This window comes from Parathielavia appendiculata, assembly GCF_033297405.1.
Source record: "Parathielavia appendiculata strain CBS 731.68 unplaced genomic scaffold N657scaffold_4, whole genome shotgun sequence".
Classification (NCBI taxonomy): domain Eukaryota; kingdom Fungi; phylum Ascomycota; class Sordariomycetes; order Sordariales; family Chaetomiaceae; genus Parathielavia; species Parathielavia appendiculata.
The window spans coordinates 598,496-618,561 of NW_026944223.1; the positions used below are offsets into that span (position 1 = coordinate 598,496).

A 20,066-nucleotide genomic window follows, 5' to 3' on the forward strand; every position below is an offset into this window, starting at 1 on the left:
GGCTCTGTTGGGGTTGGAAGGCGTGGGGTAAAGACCAGGCAGGGGAAGCCGCGGCCTTGTGGGGCGTGCTCCGGCAGGGTGGGACATCCCAGACGGGAGCGACAGGACTTTTGGTTGCGGTTTCGGAAAATCCCTGACAATGGATAATGAAAACAGGACCTTGAAATGTTAAGTTCAGAATTACAATTATTCCTGTTTAGTGGGAGGAATAAATAGAGGGTTAGGGCTATATACGTGGTCTCCATCCGGCCAGCGCCATGTCGGTCTCCGACAGCTCACGACCCCCAAATTGGGTACCAACCCTAGTAGAGCCTATGTTTCCATTTCCCTAAGCATTTTCAAGGTAATTAATGTCGAATGAAATATTTTTAGATGTGGGTTGAAATCTCGTACTGGGAAAACTTCCATACGCAACCCTAACAGGGACAGCTGCCTGCCCAGGGAAGGAACGGAACTTACCACCTATAACATCGGTCGGTTGCCTCGGGTCAGGTACCTTACCTTATATTCCCTGTGTAAAAGGGACTTACCCTTCTCATCTTCAACCTCTTGGATCCCAACGCCAAAACACAGCACGCTCTGGTCGCGCGTTGCTAGAGACTGCACTCCAACATGGAGCCCTTCTCATTCGTCAGTTCCGACTCCCTAGAATACCCTGTGAGCATTCGAGTGTACGTGGGTTTCCCTCATTCTTAATTCCTAAGGTGGCTCATGAGACGACTGGGCGCAGCACCCTGAACACTAAACCTTTCGCCCTATGAACCATGTCGCTGACAGTCGCCTACTAAGAATCAACCTCGAGGGTGTCGAGGCTCCGCTCCGGTTTTCCACTCTTCTTGAGCACCCCGAACTCCGGCATATCGGGTCCAACCAAAGGTAAGACCCGCACGTTCTTCTTATGTGCTGCTCTGCGATGGTGCCCGAACTGAGTCGTGACGTACGCCGTCCAGTCCCCACTCAGATCTCTATATCACGGTCCAGGTGTGGGCCGGATCCAAGCCGTTGACCGTCCCGGTCCAAACCGCTTACAAGTCTTTCCGGACCGAGAGACGCTGGAACGAGTGGCTCACGCTCCCCATCACCTACTCAACCTTACCCCAGAACTCGCGCCTCGCCATTACCATCTGGGACCTGTCCCCGACCGGAGGCCAGGGCGCACAGGGGCACGCGATCCCCTTTGGCGGCACAACGCTTGCGCTTTTTGATAAGGACAATCAGCTTCTCAAGGGCCGTCAAAAGTGTCGTGTCTACAGGCACAGACAGGCCGACGGCAACGATGACACCAAAACCCCCGCCGTCCTTGCTAAGAGGAAGGCGAGGAAAGGGGAGCCCGAGGCAAGGGAGGTTGACGAACTAGATCGCATGGAGAAACTGTTTAAGAAGCATGAGATGGGCGAGATCCCCCGTGTCGACTGGCTCGACCAACTCGTCTTCCGAGGTTTTGAGAAGCGCGGCCTGCAGTCCGTCAAGACATCTCTAAAGGCAGCCCAACAAGCCAAGGTCGGGCAAATCGATGGCTTGAATGGTGGTGATGACGCTGGGTCTGCGCCAGAACCGTCAAGCTTTGTCCTGAACGTTGAGCTCCCAAGGTTCGACTTTCCGGTTGTCTTCGCCGACCACCAGTACCCGCCTCCACCTGTCTCGTCCTATCTACAACTTTCGTCGTCCCAATCAAACGTCATCCTCAAGCCGCCGCCTGAGGTTCAGTTAGGTCCGGGCATCAACGCGATGGATGATGATGAGAGCTATGGTGGACGCTTGATCCGTGTCTACGACCCGGAAGTCTCTGCGAAGGATAACCCGGCAGAAAGCAAGCACCGGAGGCTTGTCCGCAGTCAGCATCGGAATGGCATTCTGGACAAGGACCTGAAACCGAACGCCAAGGTCCGAGACGAACTGAACATGATTATGGCGTATTCGCCAACCCACATGCTGTCGCCCGAAGAAAAGGATCTCATTTGGAAGTTCCGCCATCATCTGACGCGCGACAAGAAAGCTCTCACCAAGTTTGCCAAGTCGGTCAATTGGCAAGACCAGTCAGAGTCGAGGCAAGCAGCGCAGATCCTCGGGAAGTGGACCGACATCGACGTCGACGACGCGCTGGAACTGCTGGGCCCCACTTTCGATAACCCGGCCGTGAGAGCCTTTGCTGTCGACCGCCTACGCAAGGCCGATGACCAAGAGCTCCAGCTGTACCTGCTGCAGCTGGTCCAAGCCCTCAAGTACGAACACATCTCGCCCCAGCCTGATCATGAGATAATCCAGGACTCCTCCTTGGCTCGCTTCCTCATCTCGAGAGCCGCCGACAACTTTACGCTTGGAAACTACTTCTGGTGGTACGTGATGGTGGAGTGTGATGACAAGTCGCAGGACCAAGGACCGGTGAACCAGGCCATCTACGAGAAAATCGCATATGACTTCATGACTGAGCTTGTCAAGAGGCCAGGCGGCGAGGAGAGCCGAAGGAATCTGAAGAGACAGGGCGAGTGGATCTTGGTTCTCTCCAAAATATCCGGCGAGATCAAGGAGTCGAATGAATCCATCGCCAAGAGGACGGAACGCGTGAAGCACTTCTTGGCCGATCCCAAAAATGAGCTCGTCACCATCGATCCGCCACTCCCGCTGCCTCTTGACCCAACAGTAGAGATTATCGGCGTTGTGCCGGAAAGCACAGTGGTCTTCAAATCTTCGCTGCACCCAATCAAGGTCTCCTTCAAGACCACCGCTGGCGGCGAATATTCCATCATCTTCAAGACGGGCGATGACTTGCGCCAGGACCAATTGGTAATCCAGATCATCACGCTTATGGATGAGCTACTCAAGAAGGAGAATCTTGACCTCAAGCTTTCTCCGTACAAAATCCTGGCCACCAGCACGACCGCAGGGTTGTCGCAGTTTGTCCGCTCCGCGAGCTTTCAAGCCATCTCGTCCAAGTACCGCAACAACCCGGCGCTCGCCTATCTCAAACAAAACAATCCCGACAGCCAGGGTCCCATGGGCCTGCGAAAAGAAGCCCTGGACACGTTCGTCAAATCCTGCGCCGGCTACTGCGTCATCACCTACATTCTCGGCGTCGGCGACAGGCACCTGGATAACCTCCTCCTCACCCCGCACGGCCACTTCTTCCACGCCGACTTTGGCTATATCCTGGGCCGCGATCCGAAACCGTTCGCGCCGGCTATGAAGCTTTCCAAGGAGATGGTCGACTGCATGGGCGGCTCCAATTCGGAGCACTACCGCCAGTTCAAGCAGTACTGCTTCCTGGCGTACAGCGCGCTGCGCAAGAACTGCAATCTGATTCTCAATCTGTTCACCCTCATGGCCGACGCGAACATCCCGGACATCAAGCTCGAGCCGGACAAGGCGGTCCTCAAAGTCAAGGAGCGATTCCACTTGGAGCTGGATGAGGAGGAGGCCATTCGCCATCTGGAGAGGATCATGGACGACAACCTCAATGCATTGGTGCCGGTCGTGATTGATAAATTGCATGAGTTGGTGCAGGCTTTCCGGGCTTGAAGCCATTTGGTCCGCGTTTAGGGGCGTTACGAGGTCATTTGGTTGTAGGGTAGTTTTTGAGCGTACTGTGTGATTTGGTTATTCGGTATGGATGCCTCAATGCGTTCTAATGCGCTGTCTCTGCAGGCGCTCTTGGTGTTGTACGGGGTTCTGGGTTGATGGCTGAAGCGGCCTTTTCCTGGAAAGCGGGTTACACAGAAAGCGATTGATACCGGAACCATAAATCTTCACAGTCTATCACATCTGTGTCCTGCGACATGCACAGACATGACTATATGTCTGCACCATCTATGTGTCACCAAATACAAACAGGCCCTTTCCGGGCCGGAACCCCTCCAAAGTGCCCTGGACAGCATCCTTCAGCGTCTTCTCCTCGGTGTCCCAGTTCCACTCAATCTCTTGGAACGGCGCCTCCTTGAACTTGCCCTCCCGCATCAGGTCCAAGATCTCGTTGACGGTGTTGCGCTTCTCGAGCGGATTCTCCTTGCCCCATTCACTAAGCCAAAAGCCCTCAAACCGCAACCGCTTGAATATCTGCGGCCCCGTGGGGAAGGGAAAGCTCTGCCTCGACATGCCTCCGTACGTGACCATGCATCCCTTAGGGCTGAGGGCCTTGACCATGGCCGCCGCCGACTTGCCCCCGACACAATTGAGCCCCAGCATCACCGGCTCCTTGCCACCCCGCGTCCACTCCTCCTTTAGCCTCGCCGTAAACGAGCGATCGAGAAACTCGCTCTCGGTAATCACGACAGTCGCCCCCAACTCCGTAAGCTCCTTCTTCAACGCCTCCGTCTCCTCAGGCGTCGCCCTCTCCCGAATCACGTTGACACTCCTCAACCCCCACAACCGCCCCAGCTGGATGACTGCTCTTCCCACCCCAGAATTCGCCCCATTCTGCACGAACCACGCCCCGCCGGTCGCGCCCTCCCCCCTCGCAAAGCTCTTGACACTCAAATCCACTAGGTCGACATAGTCCTTCAACATGCGGTACGCACTGCACGGATTGACGCTCACAGTCGCCACCTGCTTGGCATTCAACCCCTCCCTCCCCTTCTCCTCCCCGCCCACCTTGAACAGCCTCCTCTCGGCATCCTCGACAAGCGCGTGCGTCCGGAACGTCCCAAATCCCGTCGTCGCGGGAATCACCCAATCCCCCCTTTTTAGAGTGCTCCTCCCCTTCCCACCCCCGCCCACAGCAACGACCTCAAAACACCCTTCATTCCCCGGAACGGCCGCCGGCTCGGGCGTGCCCAGAGGAAGCTGCTGGTCAAAGGCCGGCTTGGCGCCGTAGGTGCCCTGAATGGTATTGACGTCGGCCGGGTTGATGGGCGCGGCGAGGGCGCGCACAAGGACGGCGCCGTCGGGTAGGGTGGGCGAGATGGAGTGCGTGTGCAGGCGCAGGACGTCGCGCGGCTCGCCGAAGCGAGAGAAGACAAGCGTCTTGGCTTGGGTGTAGCCGTAGGGTCCGGATTTGTAGCGGCGCGGCTGTTGAGAGAAGGGGGCCGGAATTGTTGTTGGAGGTCGGCGGCGGGTGCGGAGGAGTCCTCGGGTGGTGGTGCCGGTTGTGGTGGTGCCGGTTGTGGTGGTGCTGATGATGCTTGAGCCGAGGACGCGAGGGCAGAGGGCGGATTGAGGTCCGACGAGTGCCGCCATGTTTACTTGGTGGTTTTGAATCGCGGGGTTGGCTCGGTGTCTATGATCGAATTCAAGAAGTACGATGAACGATGAGGTTGCACAAGTTCGAGTGTACGACGGATACACCGAGCAGAGACTTGAAACCGGACCTGCGCGAGATGCGCTAAGAACAACCTCCAACCGGTATTGCGCTTCGGTCTATGAAATGGATGCTGAAACTGTCGATTGCTTGTTCCAGATCAGTCCACGACCAAAGCGAGGTATGGAGACGTTCCGCATTACCTAGGTACTTAGCCACGGTCGACTTTCGCTGTCGGCTCCGGTGGCCCGAGGGTACTCCGTATGACGTCTTGAGCTCATCTGACTCTCCACCTAAGCTTCGACCAATCAGGAACCAGTCTTAGAAGCTTCCACTGAGACCCTTCCCTCCTGACAGCTTTTTGACTTGGGGAGAATGGAAAAGGAGACGGCCTCGTCACTTCCCTCAGGAAGTTCTGATGGTCTCTGATTCTCTGTTCGCTGGAGTGCCGGCGGCGGGATAGCGCAGACAGCGCTTTCCAGGTTTCTTTGTATATTGCCTCATAACCAGGTACTGGACCATTTCACATCGTTGGTTCAAGCATTGTTGTCTGCGCCCAGAGGGCTCCCTTTGCCATGTGATTCAATATATGGTCTTCTAGCTCCAGACGCTGAGCAGAGTTCCATTCTTTTCTGGCCAGCCACAAGTGTGCCTAGTTGGCAAACGCTAAAACACTGGCTAGCCATAAGCTTCAGATGTCTGGCTATACAGATCATCATTCAATGCTGTGCAACAAGACGTCAATGACAGCTTCCCCCATATCGGTTACTCTTCTTCCTCTCCCGCAGGGCCATTTCGTCCCTCCTGGACTGCAAGATTATAGTGTCTGTAAGCAAAGCAAAGAGCTAGCCACCGTTGCCTCTTTCCCCACGAATAGAAGTGTACAAAGTGTTGTGTCTCAGGGGTGGGAATCGCTGTCGCCACAGAGCGCCACAACCATTGTCGAACATGATGAAAATAAAGGGAAACATGAGCAGATCTAGCGTTTAGACACGCTCTCAGCAAGCGGCCAAAAGACATGAAACATCTCCAGTACCACAACAGCTGCAGAGCATGTGGGGTAATATAAGCAGCAAAGAAAAAGTTTTCGTCAGATAACAACCATTTTCGTGAAGACAAAGGACGCAGAAAAATAGTCAAAGAAAGAAATTCAGCTGGGTATCTTGCGTTTGCAACTTAACAGCACCCCTTCAATTACTCTCGGCTCGGGCAGCATCATCTTCCGCCATCGTGAGGCCACTCAAGCTCTCGAATATCTCAATGGCATGTCGAGCTCCGCCATCGGATGACATGGCGTTGAGACATGGGCGACATATATGGATCCTAGTTATTTGATATCCTTGAATAGGTCGCTTCCGAAACTGTCGTCGTTCTGAATGCCTAGCTTCGACTTGAGCTCGCTCAGCTCAGGGATCGTGGGCGGCGGTGGGCCCGTCGGCTTTCTGTCGTCGGTGGCCGGCGGTGAAAGCGGGGTCACGGGTTTGGAAGGCAGGGCTTCGTTGCTTCGTAACCGACCGAACCAACCGCTCGAGCGCTTCGCCTTGCGCGAGTCGGCAACGCTAGCGGTGCCGCGGCTTTGGGGTCGCCTGTCCAGAGCGGCGTCATCCCCATTGGCGTATGCCGTATTCAACAGGCCCCGACTGAACAGGCGACGGATACTCCCGGGTCGGTTCGACAAGGTTGGAGACGTAAGGCTGTCCTCGGCGCGCCGCTTGGTGCCCGTTGTTGATATGTTTGATAACTGGGAATGCGGTGATGCCATCTTCAGGGTTCCGTTGGTCGCGCCGGCGTCTTCCTGTCGCGGCTGCTCGATCTTTGGCGTATCTGGCGGGGTTGGACCGGCTTTCTCTTGGATCGGCGATGGCAGCGGGGGGGGTATGTCAGTACCGTCCGTCAAGGAGCCGAGCTTCAAATCGAGAGCGGGAAGCTCAAAGCGTTTGGGCTTAGCAGTGCCCGTAGGCGCGACGGTGGTGCTGTTGGCACGGGACGGCATCGCTGCGCTGGGGAGAAACGAGAGACTGAGACCAAGAAGGGCCGACGGGCAGGGCGTGTGTGAGCGGTGTCAGAAGCCGATGAAACGAGCGGAGGTACGGCGTACGAAAGCAGCGACACGGGATGGGGAAACGAGAGCCCAGCGGAATTCAATGATCGACCGAGCGTTCGAAGAAACCAGCAGAAGCCGAACGGATCAGAGGCAGAAGACCAGGGCAAATCGCCTCAAACTTGCAGTCTGCGCTAACGTTAAATGACCGGCGTCGTGGGCCGCTGAGTGGCTGGTGGGCGCCAAGCTTTGTTGCTTGTTTGTGTGGGAGTGAAACAGCGATCACGCCAAGTTCAGCCTGGTGGAGGTAAAGTTGGCCCACGGCTTGGGGAGTCAGTCGTTGCTGGCTTCAACACGTTGCCAGACGGTGAGTCCCTTAGTTGTACGGATGATCATTCATAAATTGAGGCAGGGCTTGTAATGGTTTGCGTGGATATTCCATTGACGGAGAACGAGAAGGGGACTGACGGAACCCCTGGGAGCTCGGCAGGGACCTGATAGTGGATCCCACCTGGCAAGCTCGGCAGGAAAAGGAAGGCGGGTCGGTAGGTAATCCGAAAACGGCAAGCCCCTGGCTCACGCCTGTGGGGCCTGATGTGGGATGCTTCAACCATGGCGTGGAGACATTCACTCCTTCTGTTCTGTAAGTTTAGCCACTTCTTCACTTCCTTTCCTTTATTTTTACTGCCACAGCCAGTTCATGTAATTGCTTCTCTTCCAAACGCGCGAAATCGACACGCGACTTGAGTTGAGATGGTGGCATCTCACTGGTGTCCTGCCCTTTGCATCGTTCACATGAGGACGGGGAGTTTCGAACGGCAGTCGCCCAGGACATTGTGAGCCCTGTCTCTGCCTAGGCTGTCTGATCTTACACTGGTCAGGTTTCGAAGGAACTCTGAGATCAGGATTGGGGGTGCTATATAACCTGCATGCGCTCAACCGCTAAAAGAGGCAAGTTGACGTGTTGCGCTTTCTTGAAAAGCTGCATCTCATGAATAAAATGCATGGACCCGTGGCCGGCGAGTAGTTGATGCATGTGCCGCACATTGTACTGTTGAACGTCGCCATCTCTGACTTTGAACTGAATTCTATGCAGAAACTGGTTTGACAAAGAGAATAACCGTTAGGTGCTATGCTCCGAATCCATTCCCCTCCTCCGACGTCCAACTCCCCACTCAGCCGTCGCGGCATGCCGTCGTTGTATTCGTTATCTTGGGCTACTGGCAGTAGCATGTCCCCTCAGACAGCTCCATACCTCCGCCTCCAAGCCCAACCACCGACTCCAACCAAATCTGTCCCCCTTGCCTTCTTCTCAACTCCTCGAAGGACAAACGGTCCGGTTACTAGGAGCCATGACCCCGGTGTTTACCGCATTATGTTTCGCGATGGTATGTATTGTACCAGTATAACTATTTCGGGACGGCGTATTGCTGCGTCCAAGCCCTGGCCGTTGCGATGGCGGCTTGCTCATCCTCCTTCCAGCTCTTGGCAACGTCGGCAGCCAGCGGATCGTCCGGATTGGGAGCGCCGAGAAGCGCTTGAATAGACAGGAGGATCGTTCGGATCTGTAACGCAGGGGACCAGTTGTCTAGAATCTGGTCAGCTGATGCCACCACACTCGTCGAGCGTTCCCGACACCTACTTTTCAAGACGTCAAGGCAGATGCGGCCCAACTTGTCGACGTTGGGGTGGAAGATCTTGGTCAGGAAGCGGATTTTTGGCGGGGCCATCGGGTAGTCATCGGGAAGGAACAGTTCGAGTTTGAAGATGCCGCCTGTGACGCCCGTCTGTGTCAGCCAACCGACTCGTGACCGGCCCAGATGGGGGGACAGGCTCAGAACGCACCCTCGTACGGCGATGACGAGGGGCCGTGAATCTCGACGTCGAAGTACCGGAGATTATCTTCATGGGGAACGGCACTGATTCCAGGAACTCTGTTTGCATGAGTCAAGTCAGATGCGCCCAAGTCGTTGGAGGGGCTTGGAAGAGGTCTCATACGGCTCGGCCATCAGCCTCTCCGTCTCCTTGATGATCCTCTTTGGCAGCGCCATGACGGGAATACCCGGGGAAGCCAGAAGAGAATGTGGCCCTGAGAGCTGGAGTCGTGGTGGTCGTCGGCCTGCAGCGGAATCCGAGGGATCGAGGTTGACAGGCTCGATCAAGCTCCAATGCCAGGGGGCGGGCGATAGCAGCGGATTCAGTTTAATTCCAAAGAGTGTGAATTTGAGGCGCAGGTGGCAGATGACGAGCGGCAAGTTTTGAGTGTGGAAAAGGCGTCAAATCGGGTTCCAAGTCGGTAGTTGTAAAACGACTTGACCTGATGCCGGAAGCGCAAACCGAAGGCCAAGCAAGTGGGATGTTGCCCAACAGACCCACCAAGCCATGATAAGCGCACGTGCCACTATCTGACATGGGACCTTTGCTCCAGGTTCCACTGGGCTCTCTCGGCTCCTCAGTGAAGGTATGTAGACCCACTTGGTGAAGGGGTTCGATAGTGGAAGTGGTTTTGTCCTCATGAATCCTGGTGGAATCATGATCGTGAGAGCAGATGACACAGGAACTGTCATTCTTAAATTGAGACAACTCACTGCTCTTCTACTGCCTCATTGCAGTCGGCATTTGCCGGGACCCTGCAGATGGCGGTGTTTGAGCCATTTTCGCATTTCGACGAATGAGCACGACAAGTCGACAACCAGATTTCACTTTTAAACTGGAGGAGGTGCTTCGACTCCGACTGGACTTGGGCTGTTCATCGCTGCATCGTGGCTCTTGGGCGAGGCGGCCGCCTGAGCTCAGTGCACTCAACAATGCGTGACGGCTCGTCCCGCGCTTCAACATGCCATCCTCTTTTGTCCAGCTCTCGGCTGCCCCGAAGAAAGGAAAGTCGATAAGATCAGCGTTTGAGAGCGAGAGTTTCGATGCCGATGGAACCATCCACGTCGATGGCCTGGTGGGCTCCGCAACCATCTCCCCCTCGGGCCGAGATGTAGCTCTAGCATCGTGAGAACACTCTGCCTTCCCTCCTTATACGGCAAACCACCGACTCTGCTGATCTCACACGCTTGCAGGCCTGAAGGTCTTGCCATCATCGACCTGGACTCACCCTGGAGTCCCCCGCGGAGGCTGAGCAGTCACGGCCTTCCATGGCTTGTTGTGGACGTGCAGTGGTCACCGTTTGCGGCCCGCGACTACTGGGTTGCATCCACGGCAAATCATCGCTGCCTCGTATGGAATCTCAATAAGCGGGACGACTCGTCATCGGGCGCCATTGAGCATTCCCTCCAGGCCCACAGTAGAGCCATCACCGATATCAACTTCTCTGCTCACCACCCAGATTCCCTTGCCACCTGCGCGGTAGATGGCTACGTGTACTGTTGGGATCTGCGGAGGCCGAGGCAGCCTGTGCTCGCCTTTTGCGATTGGTTTGCCGGCGCCACTCAGGTCAAGTACAATCGTCAGGACCCATTCGTCCTGGCCTCTGCTCATGACCGCTGGCTTCACATCTGGGATATCAGGCGAGCCGCTGAGCCCCTCAAGACCATCAGCGCCCATACGTCCAAGATCTATGGTATCGATTGGAACCGCACCAAATCAACCTGCATCGTTACCTGCTCTCTGGACAAGAGCATCAAGTTCTGGGACTACGCCGAGAATGATGAGGCGCCCCGGAGAGTCATTCGCACCGATTTCCCGGTATGGCGAGCTCGACATACGCCTTTTGGCCACGGGCTACTCGCCATGCCACAAACAGAGCCAGGCAACCTATTCCTATATGACCAACGCCCCGACCCCGAAACTCCCATGGATGGCACCGTCAAGCCCGTGGCTGTCTTTCCCGGACATGGCAGCCACAAGGCCAAGGAGTTCCTCTGGCGAAGCCGCGGTGGTGTAAGCAACGAAGGGATCGATAACCGGGAGTTCCAGCTGGTTTCTTGGGGCGAAGACAACGAGCTCCGCCTTCACAAGGTTGAACATGAGCTTCTAGAATCTGTGGGCCACGTCCGAGGCGCCCCACTGATGAAGAACCTCATCCTCACTCGCAAAGGTGCCACCTACAAGACCTTCCGCACTGTTGACGATGCTGTCCACCGAGATCGCAGGAACCCCACCATGAGCGATTGTCCAGGGAATGTTGGGCAACTACGCCAGAGTGCTCTCAGTATCGGCCTGGACACAGGCCTTCGTCGGGTCGGGCCATCTTGGCGAGCCACGTCCATGAAGGCGAAGACAAACACCAACAAGCACGTGGATAAGACCCAGCTGCAAATTGGTTGGATGAAGGGCATAACCATGTCAAAACGGAAGTCCAAATCCGATGCCTCCGGACGCCCAGGTCCAGACGACTCTGGTCTGTTTGGTCCTGGTTACGATAACGGCTGGGGCGAACCCGACGCAATCCAGGACGAGTTCCTGCGTATCAGCAGCCAACTTCCAAACGTCAAGTGGGATAACATCGACTGGGACAGCCTCACGCTGAATGCCTCGCTGAAGGGGCCATGGGGCGTCAATCGTGAGACTATCTTCATCAAGGTGAAGGTGGATATTCCTACCAGCTATCCCAAGACCAAGGCGCCCAAATTCTACGTCGAGAAGTCATCTTTCATGCCGGACGAGACACACCGAAAACTAGAACATGAACTTCATGAACTGGCACATCGTTTTCTGCTGCGAAAGCAGAACTGCCTTTACACGGCCTTCATCTATCTGCTTGGCGAGGCCGACCTCGAGACCAGCACTTCGTTTTTCCATAACGTCCGAGACTTTGACGACGACACGGACGGGCTGGCTGACGAGAGTTCCAGCGAGGAGGATGAGAACGACAACCCTACGGGTGGTTCCGTATCCATGTCGCAGGAACTCAGCAGCAGCACCGAATTAGGCCCTTCGGCGACCCTGGTCTCAACTCAGCGGCAGGCTGTTACTCCACTGCCTATGTTCTGCGGAGCCCGGTTTTCCAACGATGGCAGGTTGGTGTGCTTTTTCCCAACCAAAGAGGAGAAAGCAAGGGCCTTGTTCGCGCTTCCACACCCAGACTCCTCCAAGGAGCGGCCGAAAGGAGAGCCCACATTTGCTGGCTTTGGACGTCTTTCCCACGGCTCGCCACCTCCTAAGCAGCGCTTCCATGACGAAACGTCTGCAACGGACGAACAGTCGGGAGAATCAGATGACTCAGAGTCGACAACGTCGACTGACTCGGAGCCGACAACGGTGCACAAGATCAATCCGTGGTATCAGCCGGGGCGGCGCTTCCGGAAGACATGGAGCGCCAATGAGTCTATACGCTCCAGTGGCGGTGGGACCGGCGCTGGTACTGGAACTGGAACTGGCACGGGAACGAGTCGGAAAAGGCCCGGTAAACCCAAGAACGTCGTTTCCATCCATAACCTGCAGAGCGAACTGCCATCGAAGAAGCAGTTTGCTCAGGAATACGCCATCTTCGGTGAAGGGGCTGATGTGTGCAGCCACAACGCCGCCGTTGCCGAGAAATACGGATACCAGGATCTTGTCCATATCTGGAAGTATGCTGCCCTTCTGCTTCGAAGAGATATCCCCCTCGAAATACACGACCTTCACCACAGCGGCCAACCTATTCTTGTCATCGCCAAGGACGCGGTTGCTCGTGCACAAGGAGAAGACAAAGGAAAGGCTGCGATCTTTGGGTCCAGTCTGGCCGGTCGTGTGAGATGGGGCCATCACCCTTTGGCTCGAGATTTGATCAGCGATCTCTTTGACTATTTTGAGAGGATTGCCGACATTCAGATGTTAGCCATGCTGGCATGCATATTTGGCGACTACTCGATCGAGGAGGAAGCAGCCATAGCAGCATCCCATCTTCCCCAGCCCAAGACGCCGCTACCGATGAAAGCGCCCTCGTTTTCGCTCGAGTATTTCCCGACCGATCCGGCACTCTGGAACTTGAACTACAAGAGTCAAGCGAGCTCAGCCATTACAACACCAAGAACAGCCCTGACGCCGGCCGTGTACTCCGACCCGCCCAGCTCCGACGAGAAGTCGGGCTCAATCGAACCTAGGTCGCACTCATACTCATGTGGAGAAACGCCACCCAATCCTGCCCGGGAACATCTCCGAGAGATGAGCCAGACACAAAGTCTGTCTACATCTCCCAGCAACAGGTTATTTCATCGCTCCAACTCGACCGTTGCCGCCGCGATTGCTGCCAGCCTCCCCCGAGCGCTTGCTGGAATCGTGTCCGGATCCCCTCCCGATCCCATCCGGAAGAGGCTCAGCCCAGGTGAGACCATGCCAAACAACCTTACCCCGAACGCAGTCGCTTGGGCTGGCTCGAGCATGTCTGGCACTGGCCCCGATACCCCCGGAACATCGCGCACTTCCTTTTCGGATGATGAGTACTGGAAGGACGACCTCTTCTCCATGGTTCCAGTAGCCGTGTCGTGCATCCCGGAAAACCAAGGCCTCTTTGACGACGACGGTTGGATGTCGACTCCCTTGATCGACCGCAGCCATTTCCAACTGTACTCTAGCTACCGCTACACCTACGCCGAGATGCTCCAAATGTGGAGTCAGCCCCTATCCCGCCTCGAGATCATGAAATTCGACGTTCTCAGAGAAGACAAGCTCCCCGCCAGTGGAGCCACAGCCAGCAAGTACCCGGAGGACTCGGCACCAAACAACTCCCCCTTTTACCCGGCGGGTGCCACATCTCCCACCTCTCCCTTCGCCGACCGCAGGGGCTTCTTCCAAGAACTCCTCACATCAGGGCGGGGCGTAGACATCACAGGCTTCTGCCGCGTCCACCCGGGCGTCCCTCTCGAACCGGCAGAGTACCTGCGTCCGCCGCCGCCCACCCCCACCACCCCTGCCGCCACCAGCAGCAGCAGCATCAACCATACCCCCGTCGTCAACGGCGCGGTAGGCGTCTGCCACCGCTGCACGGCCCGCCGCGAGCACGCCGACCTGGTGCCCCAGACCGAGATGGAGTGCGTCTACTGCTGGGAGCCCGTCATCGGCCTGTACACGCCCTGCCTGGCGTGCGGGTGCGTCTCACACGAGGCCTGCCTCGCCGAGTGGCACGCCCTGGGCGGGTCTGAGTGTCCCGTCGGCCACGAGTGTCGCTGCGTGGAGGAGGCGAGCAGCACATCGGCGGGCAGCTGGGCTGGGTTGAGGGCCGCCTTGCTGCTCGCCGGCGGCGATGGTGGTGGTGCTGCGGCGGATGATAGGCACAGGGAAAAGGGCAGGGGGGCCGGTGGTGGTGGTGGTGGTGGTGGTAGTTCGGGCGCGGGCAGAGAGAGTGCTCCTCCCGGTTCTCCGAGGCCAGGCGGCGGGACGACGACGACGACCTTAAGGTCGGCCAAGTCCAGGCGCAAGTCGGCGCCCGCGGACGCGGCAAAGTTTCATCTCCTCCGCAGGATGCGTGACTCGGCCGGGACGCCCGTGGGTAGTACTGAAGGGTACGGCACCGAGACGGTCACCTCCTCCGCCCGGCCGATCGCAGCCGGCGATGGCACCAGGATGGGCGGGGGCGGCGGCGGTTCTCGCAGCAGCAGGAGAGGCCAGGACGACAGTGACATTGACAGGACGGACCGGCAGAGCGTGGCTTCGTCCAGTCGGACGGGTTCTGCACTGACGATGAGTGGTGTTGCGGGGGCCCTGCTGGCGGGCGTCAAGCCGCCTCCTATTCGAGGTGGGCAGCCCATTTCTGCGGCGCAGCTGAGCTTGGGCAAGAGGCTGAAGAAGCAGCTCGAGGATTCGGGGCGGCCGGGGGTGCCGAGGAGGAATTCGGGCGGGTTGGCCATGTGGAAGACGACGTCGAATGGTGGGTGATGTAATTTAAATGTAACGTTTTAAGATTTTGTCTATCGGAGCTGTACGTCAAGCTGTTGGGAATGAGTGAAATATAGCGTCGCGGAACTTTGGTGAGGCAGGGGAATTTTCGTTCGGATGTGCTGGTCAATGAACGAGTCTTGAGCTAGTTCCGCTTTGATACTATAACTTCAAGGAATATCTGACAATTCAGGGCCCTTATGAAACCGCTGAAGGGACTCTTGCTGCCCCTGACAAGTGACCATTGAATTTGAAGGGTGTGCAGTTCTGCAATATCGGTCAATATATAGCCTAGTAACTCTCCCCAACTGACAAGGCAATGAGCATGTTAAGATCACGAGATTTTCGAAAGCTCTCCTCGTCGTGTTCTTTCCGTCCCCTTACGCATGTCCGACTTACATCCCAATACAGCTTACAACCTTGGCGAACCAAACAACGGCGTATCCCTTGTCTCGTTTTAGTCTCCTCTTCGGCTCCTATTACGTCCCATTCTCAAACTAAACTCACGACCAATTCTTGGCAAAGAAGTCGAGCACCGTCTTGTATCCGCGCGTGTACTCGTCCTTGACGCGGTCGTTGGACAGGTCGGCGCGGGCGGCCATCCAGCCGTGGATCTGGTCCTTGAATGTCTCGACGTGCTTGGCGCCCTTGAGGTTGGCCTCGAACTGCTTGACTTTGTCGTCGGGCTCCTCCTTGGAGGCAAGCATGACCAGCGGCACCTTGATGCCTTTGGCGTCCTCGGGCTCGACCATGGCCGGGTGGCATTCGGCCGCGATAGAGAAAGGGTTGGCGTCACTCGAGGTGACGAGGCTGACGACCTTGCCGCCCCAGCAGAACTGGTTTTGGGATGGGAATATGTGAGTGATATGGGCTTGCTTTTGATAGGGGAAGAGAGTGGAGGTGATGTGGGGAGGAGGGAGGGGGCGAGGGGGGCGCAAGGGGGGTTGCTTACGCCGAGGATGCCCCACGATTTGATTTTGGGATACTTTGCCCCGAGGGCCTTGGCATAATCGGGCAGCTTGCCGGCCACGCCAGGGGGGGGGTTCTTGCCGAAGAAGGCCCCGAGGTTCTTTTGCTTCTCAGGGTTGTTGGGCGGGTACCTGCGGCGCCGTCTCAGATTCGACTCGCGTGGCTGGAAACGACTGTATGGGAGGAGCTCACCATTCGATAGGGCAAGGCTCGCCTTTGAACCAATCAGGGATCACAACCTTGTACTTCTGGCTGTGAGACGTAGCAAGGATGTCGGCTCCTTGGACGGTCTGGTCAAAGTAGCCAAAGATATCGTAGATAACGACGATTCCCTTGGTGGCATCAGCAGGGCCGGTCACATCTGAAGGGAGACGCAGTCAATCAGCCGGCTGAGTCAATCATAGTAGATGCTCAGGGGAAAACGGGGCGTACATGTCTTCAGACCATCAACCTCGTCGTAGGTCCCTTTGGCGCTGTATCCGGTCGATACAACCGGGGGAATGTTGCAACAGGCCTCATTGTGGCCGTGGCTCGCTGGCATAGTCGACATTCTGGCGGATGATGGAACACCTGGGCTGAGAGAACAATGTCTTGTGTATGGCCGGCGGGAGGAAGGCAGAAAGCGGCAGATGCTGGCGAGACGGCGGGTGTAAGTACTTGTCCCTAGTCGTTTCAAGACGACTCTTGGAGAGAGTGCGGGGTAGTAGGCTGCGCAGCGAGCAACAAGACGGAGCTGATTGAGAGCGAGCATACCTTTGGAAATTTGGTGAAGTGTCTCTCTGTGTGACTATTTGATATACAGTATCTCGAGATGTAGCCACGACTTTGAAGAGAAACCTCCAAGTTGTTTCGTCTCGGTTCGTTCCAACTAGAAGTTGTAGGGGCCATGCGGGGTAGCTCCGTGGCTTTTCATCAACTCCAGAAGCTCTGATGTCACTTCCTGCATTTGCCGAAGCCGACAACCCATCATCGCTCGGCTGGCGGAGCTTCAAACCCCGCAGCCCGCGGTCCTCATTAACTGATACAGGCCTAGATTTCATGGCGAATTCCCCTTGACTCCCATCTGTGCACAAGCAGCATCCCTTGATGTTAATTACAAACAGCCAAAAACAAGGGGAACAGAAGGCAACGCAAACGAGAGGGTGAAGTTCCCTTGCGACGTTGTCCTCCAGCCGGATCTCTATCTCAAGGTTCACGTGCTAATCATATATCCCGACTTCCTCATATCCTCCACGGTCTTTATTACCACCTGGATTTCGGCCTCAAAGCGCAGCGTTGTCCATATCTCGGAGAGAGGGATCCATTTCGCATCCAGCTTCTCCCATTCTTCCTGCGTCCCAGCGTCCCGAGCGTCGGTGCACTGGGCCGTGGCCGCAAAGAAGTAGACGATCTTCAGCGCTTCGGTTTCTGACTGCGGATCGGGGTACAAGCACGCGCCCACGAATTCATTGCTTGGATGGCCTTCGGTGATGTTGGGCGGCTTCTTGGATGTATCCGAGTGGTGAGCCCTCGGCGGAGTCGCTCGCGTCGCGACGTCGAGCTGGACCGGCGTGACGTGGAGGCCCGTCTCCTCGTATGTTTCCCGAAGAGCCGCCGAGAACATGGTCTCGTTGATGTTTCTCCTGCCCTTGGGGAGCTGGAAGAGCTTCAGCCGGTCGTTCCAGATGACGAGCAACATGCCTCGCTCGGGATCAATCGTCACCGTGCCGCAGGACATGCCAAGCGCACTCGCCGGTCGGAACACCATGCTCTTGTCGACTTCGTCTAGCCAGAGCCTTAGCTCTGACTCGTCTGAGCCGGGCCGGGGCTGGGGCCGTACCATTGTTGGGGCCTGTGATGACTCGAACGTTGCGGAAGAGGCAAGATGGTGCCCATACGACCCGATGAGCTGTAGGAGGCAGGCGACTAGGCAATTATTCTACACGTCACCCCGGAACTGAATGAACAATAAGTGCCGCGATTGTTCAAGAGCAGGCGTTGGGGTGCTCTTTATGCTCGGCTGAGGTGGTCTCCTGGGCGGTCGGTCCCAAGGTGGCCAATAAGCCTCGTGCTTCCACGCAACATGGCGTTTTTGTTCTTCCCATGTGGCCAAAAGAGTGCATGGCAAACCGCTGCACTTAACGCCCGACCGGTGAGCATACAAGACAGGGAGGGTATGCTCGAAGCCCCCACCGCATGCAGGTCGACAGAAGCGCTGGCGAATCACGGTTTCACACAGGGCCCAGGCATCGGGTGTATCGACGCTAAACCCTAAGTTTCCGGGACCCCAACCGCCCAGGAAACTCCGGAGTTTTCGGAATGCAACCTGACGTTGGGCTTCTGGGCGGCTGCAGCATCAAATCGCGGGAGCTCGGGCGTTTAGTTCGAAGATTTATGCATGAGCACCGGGCTGGGCCAGGTCGCCTGCCGCATTGGGGCTCAAGCCGGTCGTTTTCTCCAGACATTGTAAAGCAACGCCAATCAGGGACCCCTTTGTTGTCACATCGAGCCTGCGATCCAACAGGGGAACTGCCGAGCAAAGATACCCTTGACACATGCCACCCTAGCCCCGACCGGTGAGCCCACCCCTTGCACAAACATGGCGGTAGTACTCGGTCCTTGTCCCATTTGAAACACCACGAGGTGCCATCCAAAAAAAGGTGTCATCGCCGTGGCTGAAATACCTTACTCTCACCGGACTCTGATCGTCACTGTGTGCTCGTCACACCCCGATTGGAATCAACCGCAGACGGGTCAGCTGTGCTCCAAGGTGGGAGCCACCTGCGACGGCCGTGAAACGGCCCAATCGTTTGGTGAGCATCTCTTGCCGCTGCACATCTTGCATCTTCCCACCCTTGTTGCATACGCAGCTGTCCCACACACCAAGGGACGCCGTTATCAGAGGCAAGGGCAGAGAGGCCATGGCCGTTGGGGACCTGTTGAGATGGCAGATGGAAGTGCAAGCTCAGAGCCTCGGACAGAAGGTTGTGGGTTACTGTATGAGTCCTGGCGTGGATTGCTTCACCTCTCCCAGGATAACACATGGCCGATCAAACGATATACCGCAAAGTTATATCTTGTTGGCGATCAAAGCGTTCCCTCTCTTCGTTTTGGACGATATCCTGTCTTTGGCACCGTTTGCTTGATAGTCAAGAAGGTGAACTTGTCGCCCCTACTCAAGTCGGGAAAAGCCTCGCTGGCGCTGGAAATCGTCCCTGACTTGGGGAAGTGTCCTTCCCAGATCTCATCGTTGACCGGCACCACGGACAAGCCCGCCACCAGGCGAGACTCATTCTTTCCAGTCTGGTTTGATAGTCAAAACGCTCCAGTCACCGGTACTTAGATCAAGCACTATCTGCACCGCCCCAAAAATAAGCGTGCACAAGATGCTCCTCTATCGCGCTCGAAATTTCCCAAACTGTCAGCCACTCCGTGGGTCTGCGGCCCGGTTGCTGCACCCGATGGTGGTAAGGGCTACCAAAGAGGTATATAACGGCGATGACCTTCCGCTCTTCCTTGCACGAAATGCGTCTGTCCGATTTCGAAGGCAGCCCGGGCTGACACCTCACAGCCCGCTCCACCTTTCTCCTTCCATCCCTCCTTGGTGAGATTCCAACGCATTTTCCAGGTTGATTCCAATCTACCCTATCATGCATGACCGTCCGACGAGCATACCCATAGGGCCAAGGCAATGGACTGTCGCTTGCGTGTCGAGCCGCTGATTATCATGCCTACCAACCTTGACCGGATTTTCCGTTTCCCAAGCCGGTAACCCGAGGGCACCGCCTCTGCATCTCGGCTCGGCTACCAAGGCCAACGGCAAGCCTCAACAGGCTGTTCCAGCGGCCCGCGGCCCGTCAACCTACCTTAGGTATGCCGTCCTGCAAGCTCACTTTGCACGGTTGCATTCCCACCCGTCCCGATTCTCTGACGTGCAGCCTATAAGGCAGAGAGAGAGGGACAAGAATGGTAAACAGATGATTATACAGGCCGAGGCCATCTGTCAAGTTCGCAGCGGGGTAAGAGGGGGCTGGACGGCGGGGG

General features: G+C 56.6%; 6 protein-coding genes across 6 annotated transcripts; 2 read left to right on the forward strand and 4 right to left on the reverse strand.

Moving 5' to 3' along the window:
- The first annotated feature begins 515 nt into the window (after positions 1-515).
- Positions 516-3,813, forward strand: N657DRAFT_593640 (phosphatidylinositol 3-kinase). Its single transcript, XM_062789945.1, has 3 exons — positions 516-671; positions 790-876; positions 951-3,813. Exons 1-3 carry the CDS (start codon positions 613-615, stop codon positions 3,514-3,516), a joined length of 2,712 nt encoding a protein of 903 aa, XP_062648666.1. The 5' UTR covers positions 516-612; the 3' UTR covers positions 3,517-3,813.
- On the reverse strand, positions 3,724-7,718 carry N657DRAFT_662923 (uncharacterized protein). The gene is made up of 4 exons (XM_062795156.1): positions 6,593-7,718; positions 6,534-6,553; positions 4,701-5,001; positions 3,724-4,379 (listed from the first exon to the last, which is right to left on the reverse strand). The coding sequence occupies exons 1-4, from the start codon at positions 7,221-7,223 to the stop codon at positions 3,805-3,807; spliced, it is 1,527 nt and encodes a 508-aa protein (XP_062648667.1). The 5' UTR covers positions 7,224-7,718; the 3' UTR covers positions 3,724-3,804.
- A 962-nt stretch (positions 7,719-8,680) lies between these two features.
- N657DRAFT_670770 (ubiquitin-conjugating enzyme) lies at positions 8,681-9,500 on the reverse strand (the record flags this gene model as incomplete). Its single annotated transcript, XM_062795563.1, has 4 exons — positions 9,270-9,500; positions 9,117-9,205; positions 8,914-9,045; positions 8,681-8,874 (listed from the first exon to the last, which is right to left on the reverse strand). Exons 1-4 carry the CDS (start codon positions 9,320-9,322, stop codon positions 8,681-8,683), a joined length of 468 nt encoding a protein of 155 aa, XP_062648668.1. The 5' UTR covers positions 9,323-9,500.
- Positions 9,501-9,760: 260 nt separating this feature from the next.
- Positions 9,761-15,273, forward strand: N657DRAFT_643659 (uncharacterized protein). The gene is given in 20 exon segments (XM_062792601.1): positions 9,761-10,178; positions 10,194-10,257; positions 10,340-12,238; positions 12,278-12,499; positions 12,536-12,641; positions 12,681-12,884; positions 12,918-12,948; positions 12,982-13,200; positions 13,237-13,250; positions 13,281-13,405; positions 13,454-13,478; positions 13,512-13,524; positions 13,561-14,162; positions 14,199-14,291; positions 14,343-14,359; positions 14,402-14,684; positions 14,715-14,851; positions 14,885-14,912; positions 14,943-15,014; positions 15,054-15,273. The coding sequence occupies 19 exon segments, from the start codon at positions 10,214-10,216 to the stop codon at positions 15,072-15,074; spliced, it is 4,155 nt and encodes a 1,384-aa protein (XP_062648669.1). The 5' UTR covers positions 9,761-10,178; positions 10,194-10,213; the 3' UTR covers positions 15,075-15,273.
- A 304-nt stretch (positions 15,274-15,577) lies between these two features.
- Positions 15,578-16,593, reverse strand: N657DRAFT_655083 (uncharacterized protein; the record flags this gene model as incomplete). The annotated part of the gene is made up of 4 exons (XM_062794562.1): positions 15,578-15,910; positions 16,027-16,174; positions 16,236-16,404; positions 16,476-16,593. 4 exons carry the CDS (start codon positions 16,591-16,593, stop codon positions 15,578-15,580), a joined length of 768 nt encoding a protein of 255 aa, XP_062648670.1.
- A 527-nt stretch (positions 16,594-17,120) lies between these two features.
- Positions 17,121-18,030, reverse strand: N657DRAFT_643661 (uncharacterized protein). Its single transcript, XM_062792602.1, has one exon. The coding sequence runs from the start codon at positions 17,863-17,865 to the stop codon at positions 17,236-17,238; it is 630 nt and encodes a 209-aa protein (XP_062648671.1). The 5' UTR covers positions 17,866-18,030; the 3' UTR covers positions 17,121-17,235.
- Between the last annotated feature and the right edge of the window lie 2,036 nt (positions 18,031-20,066).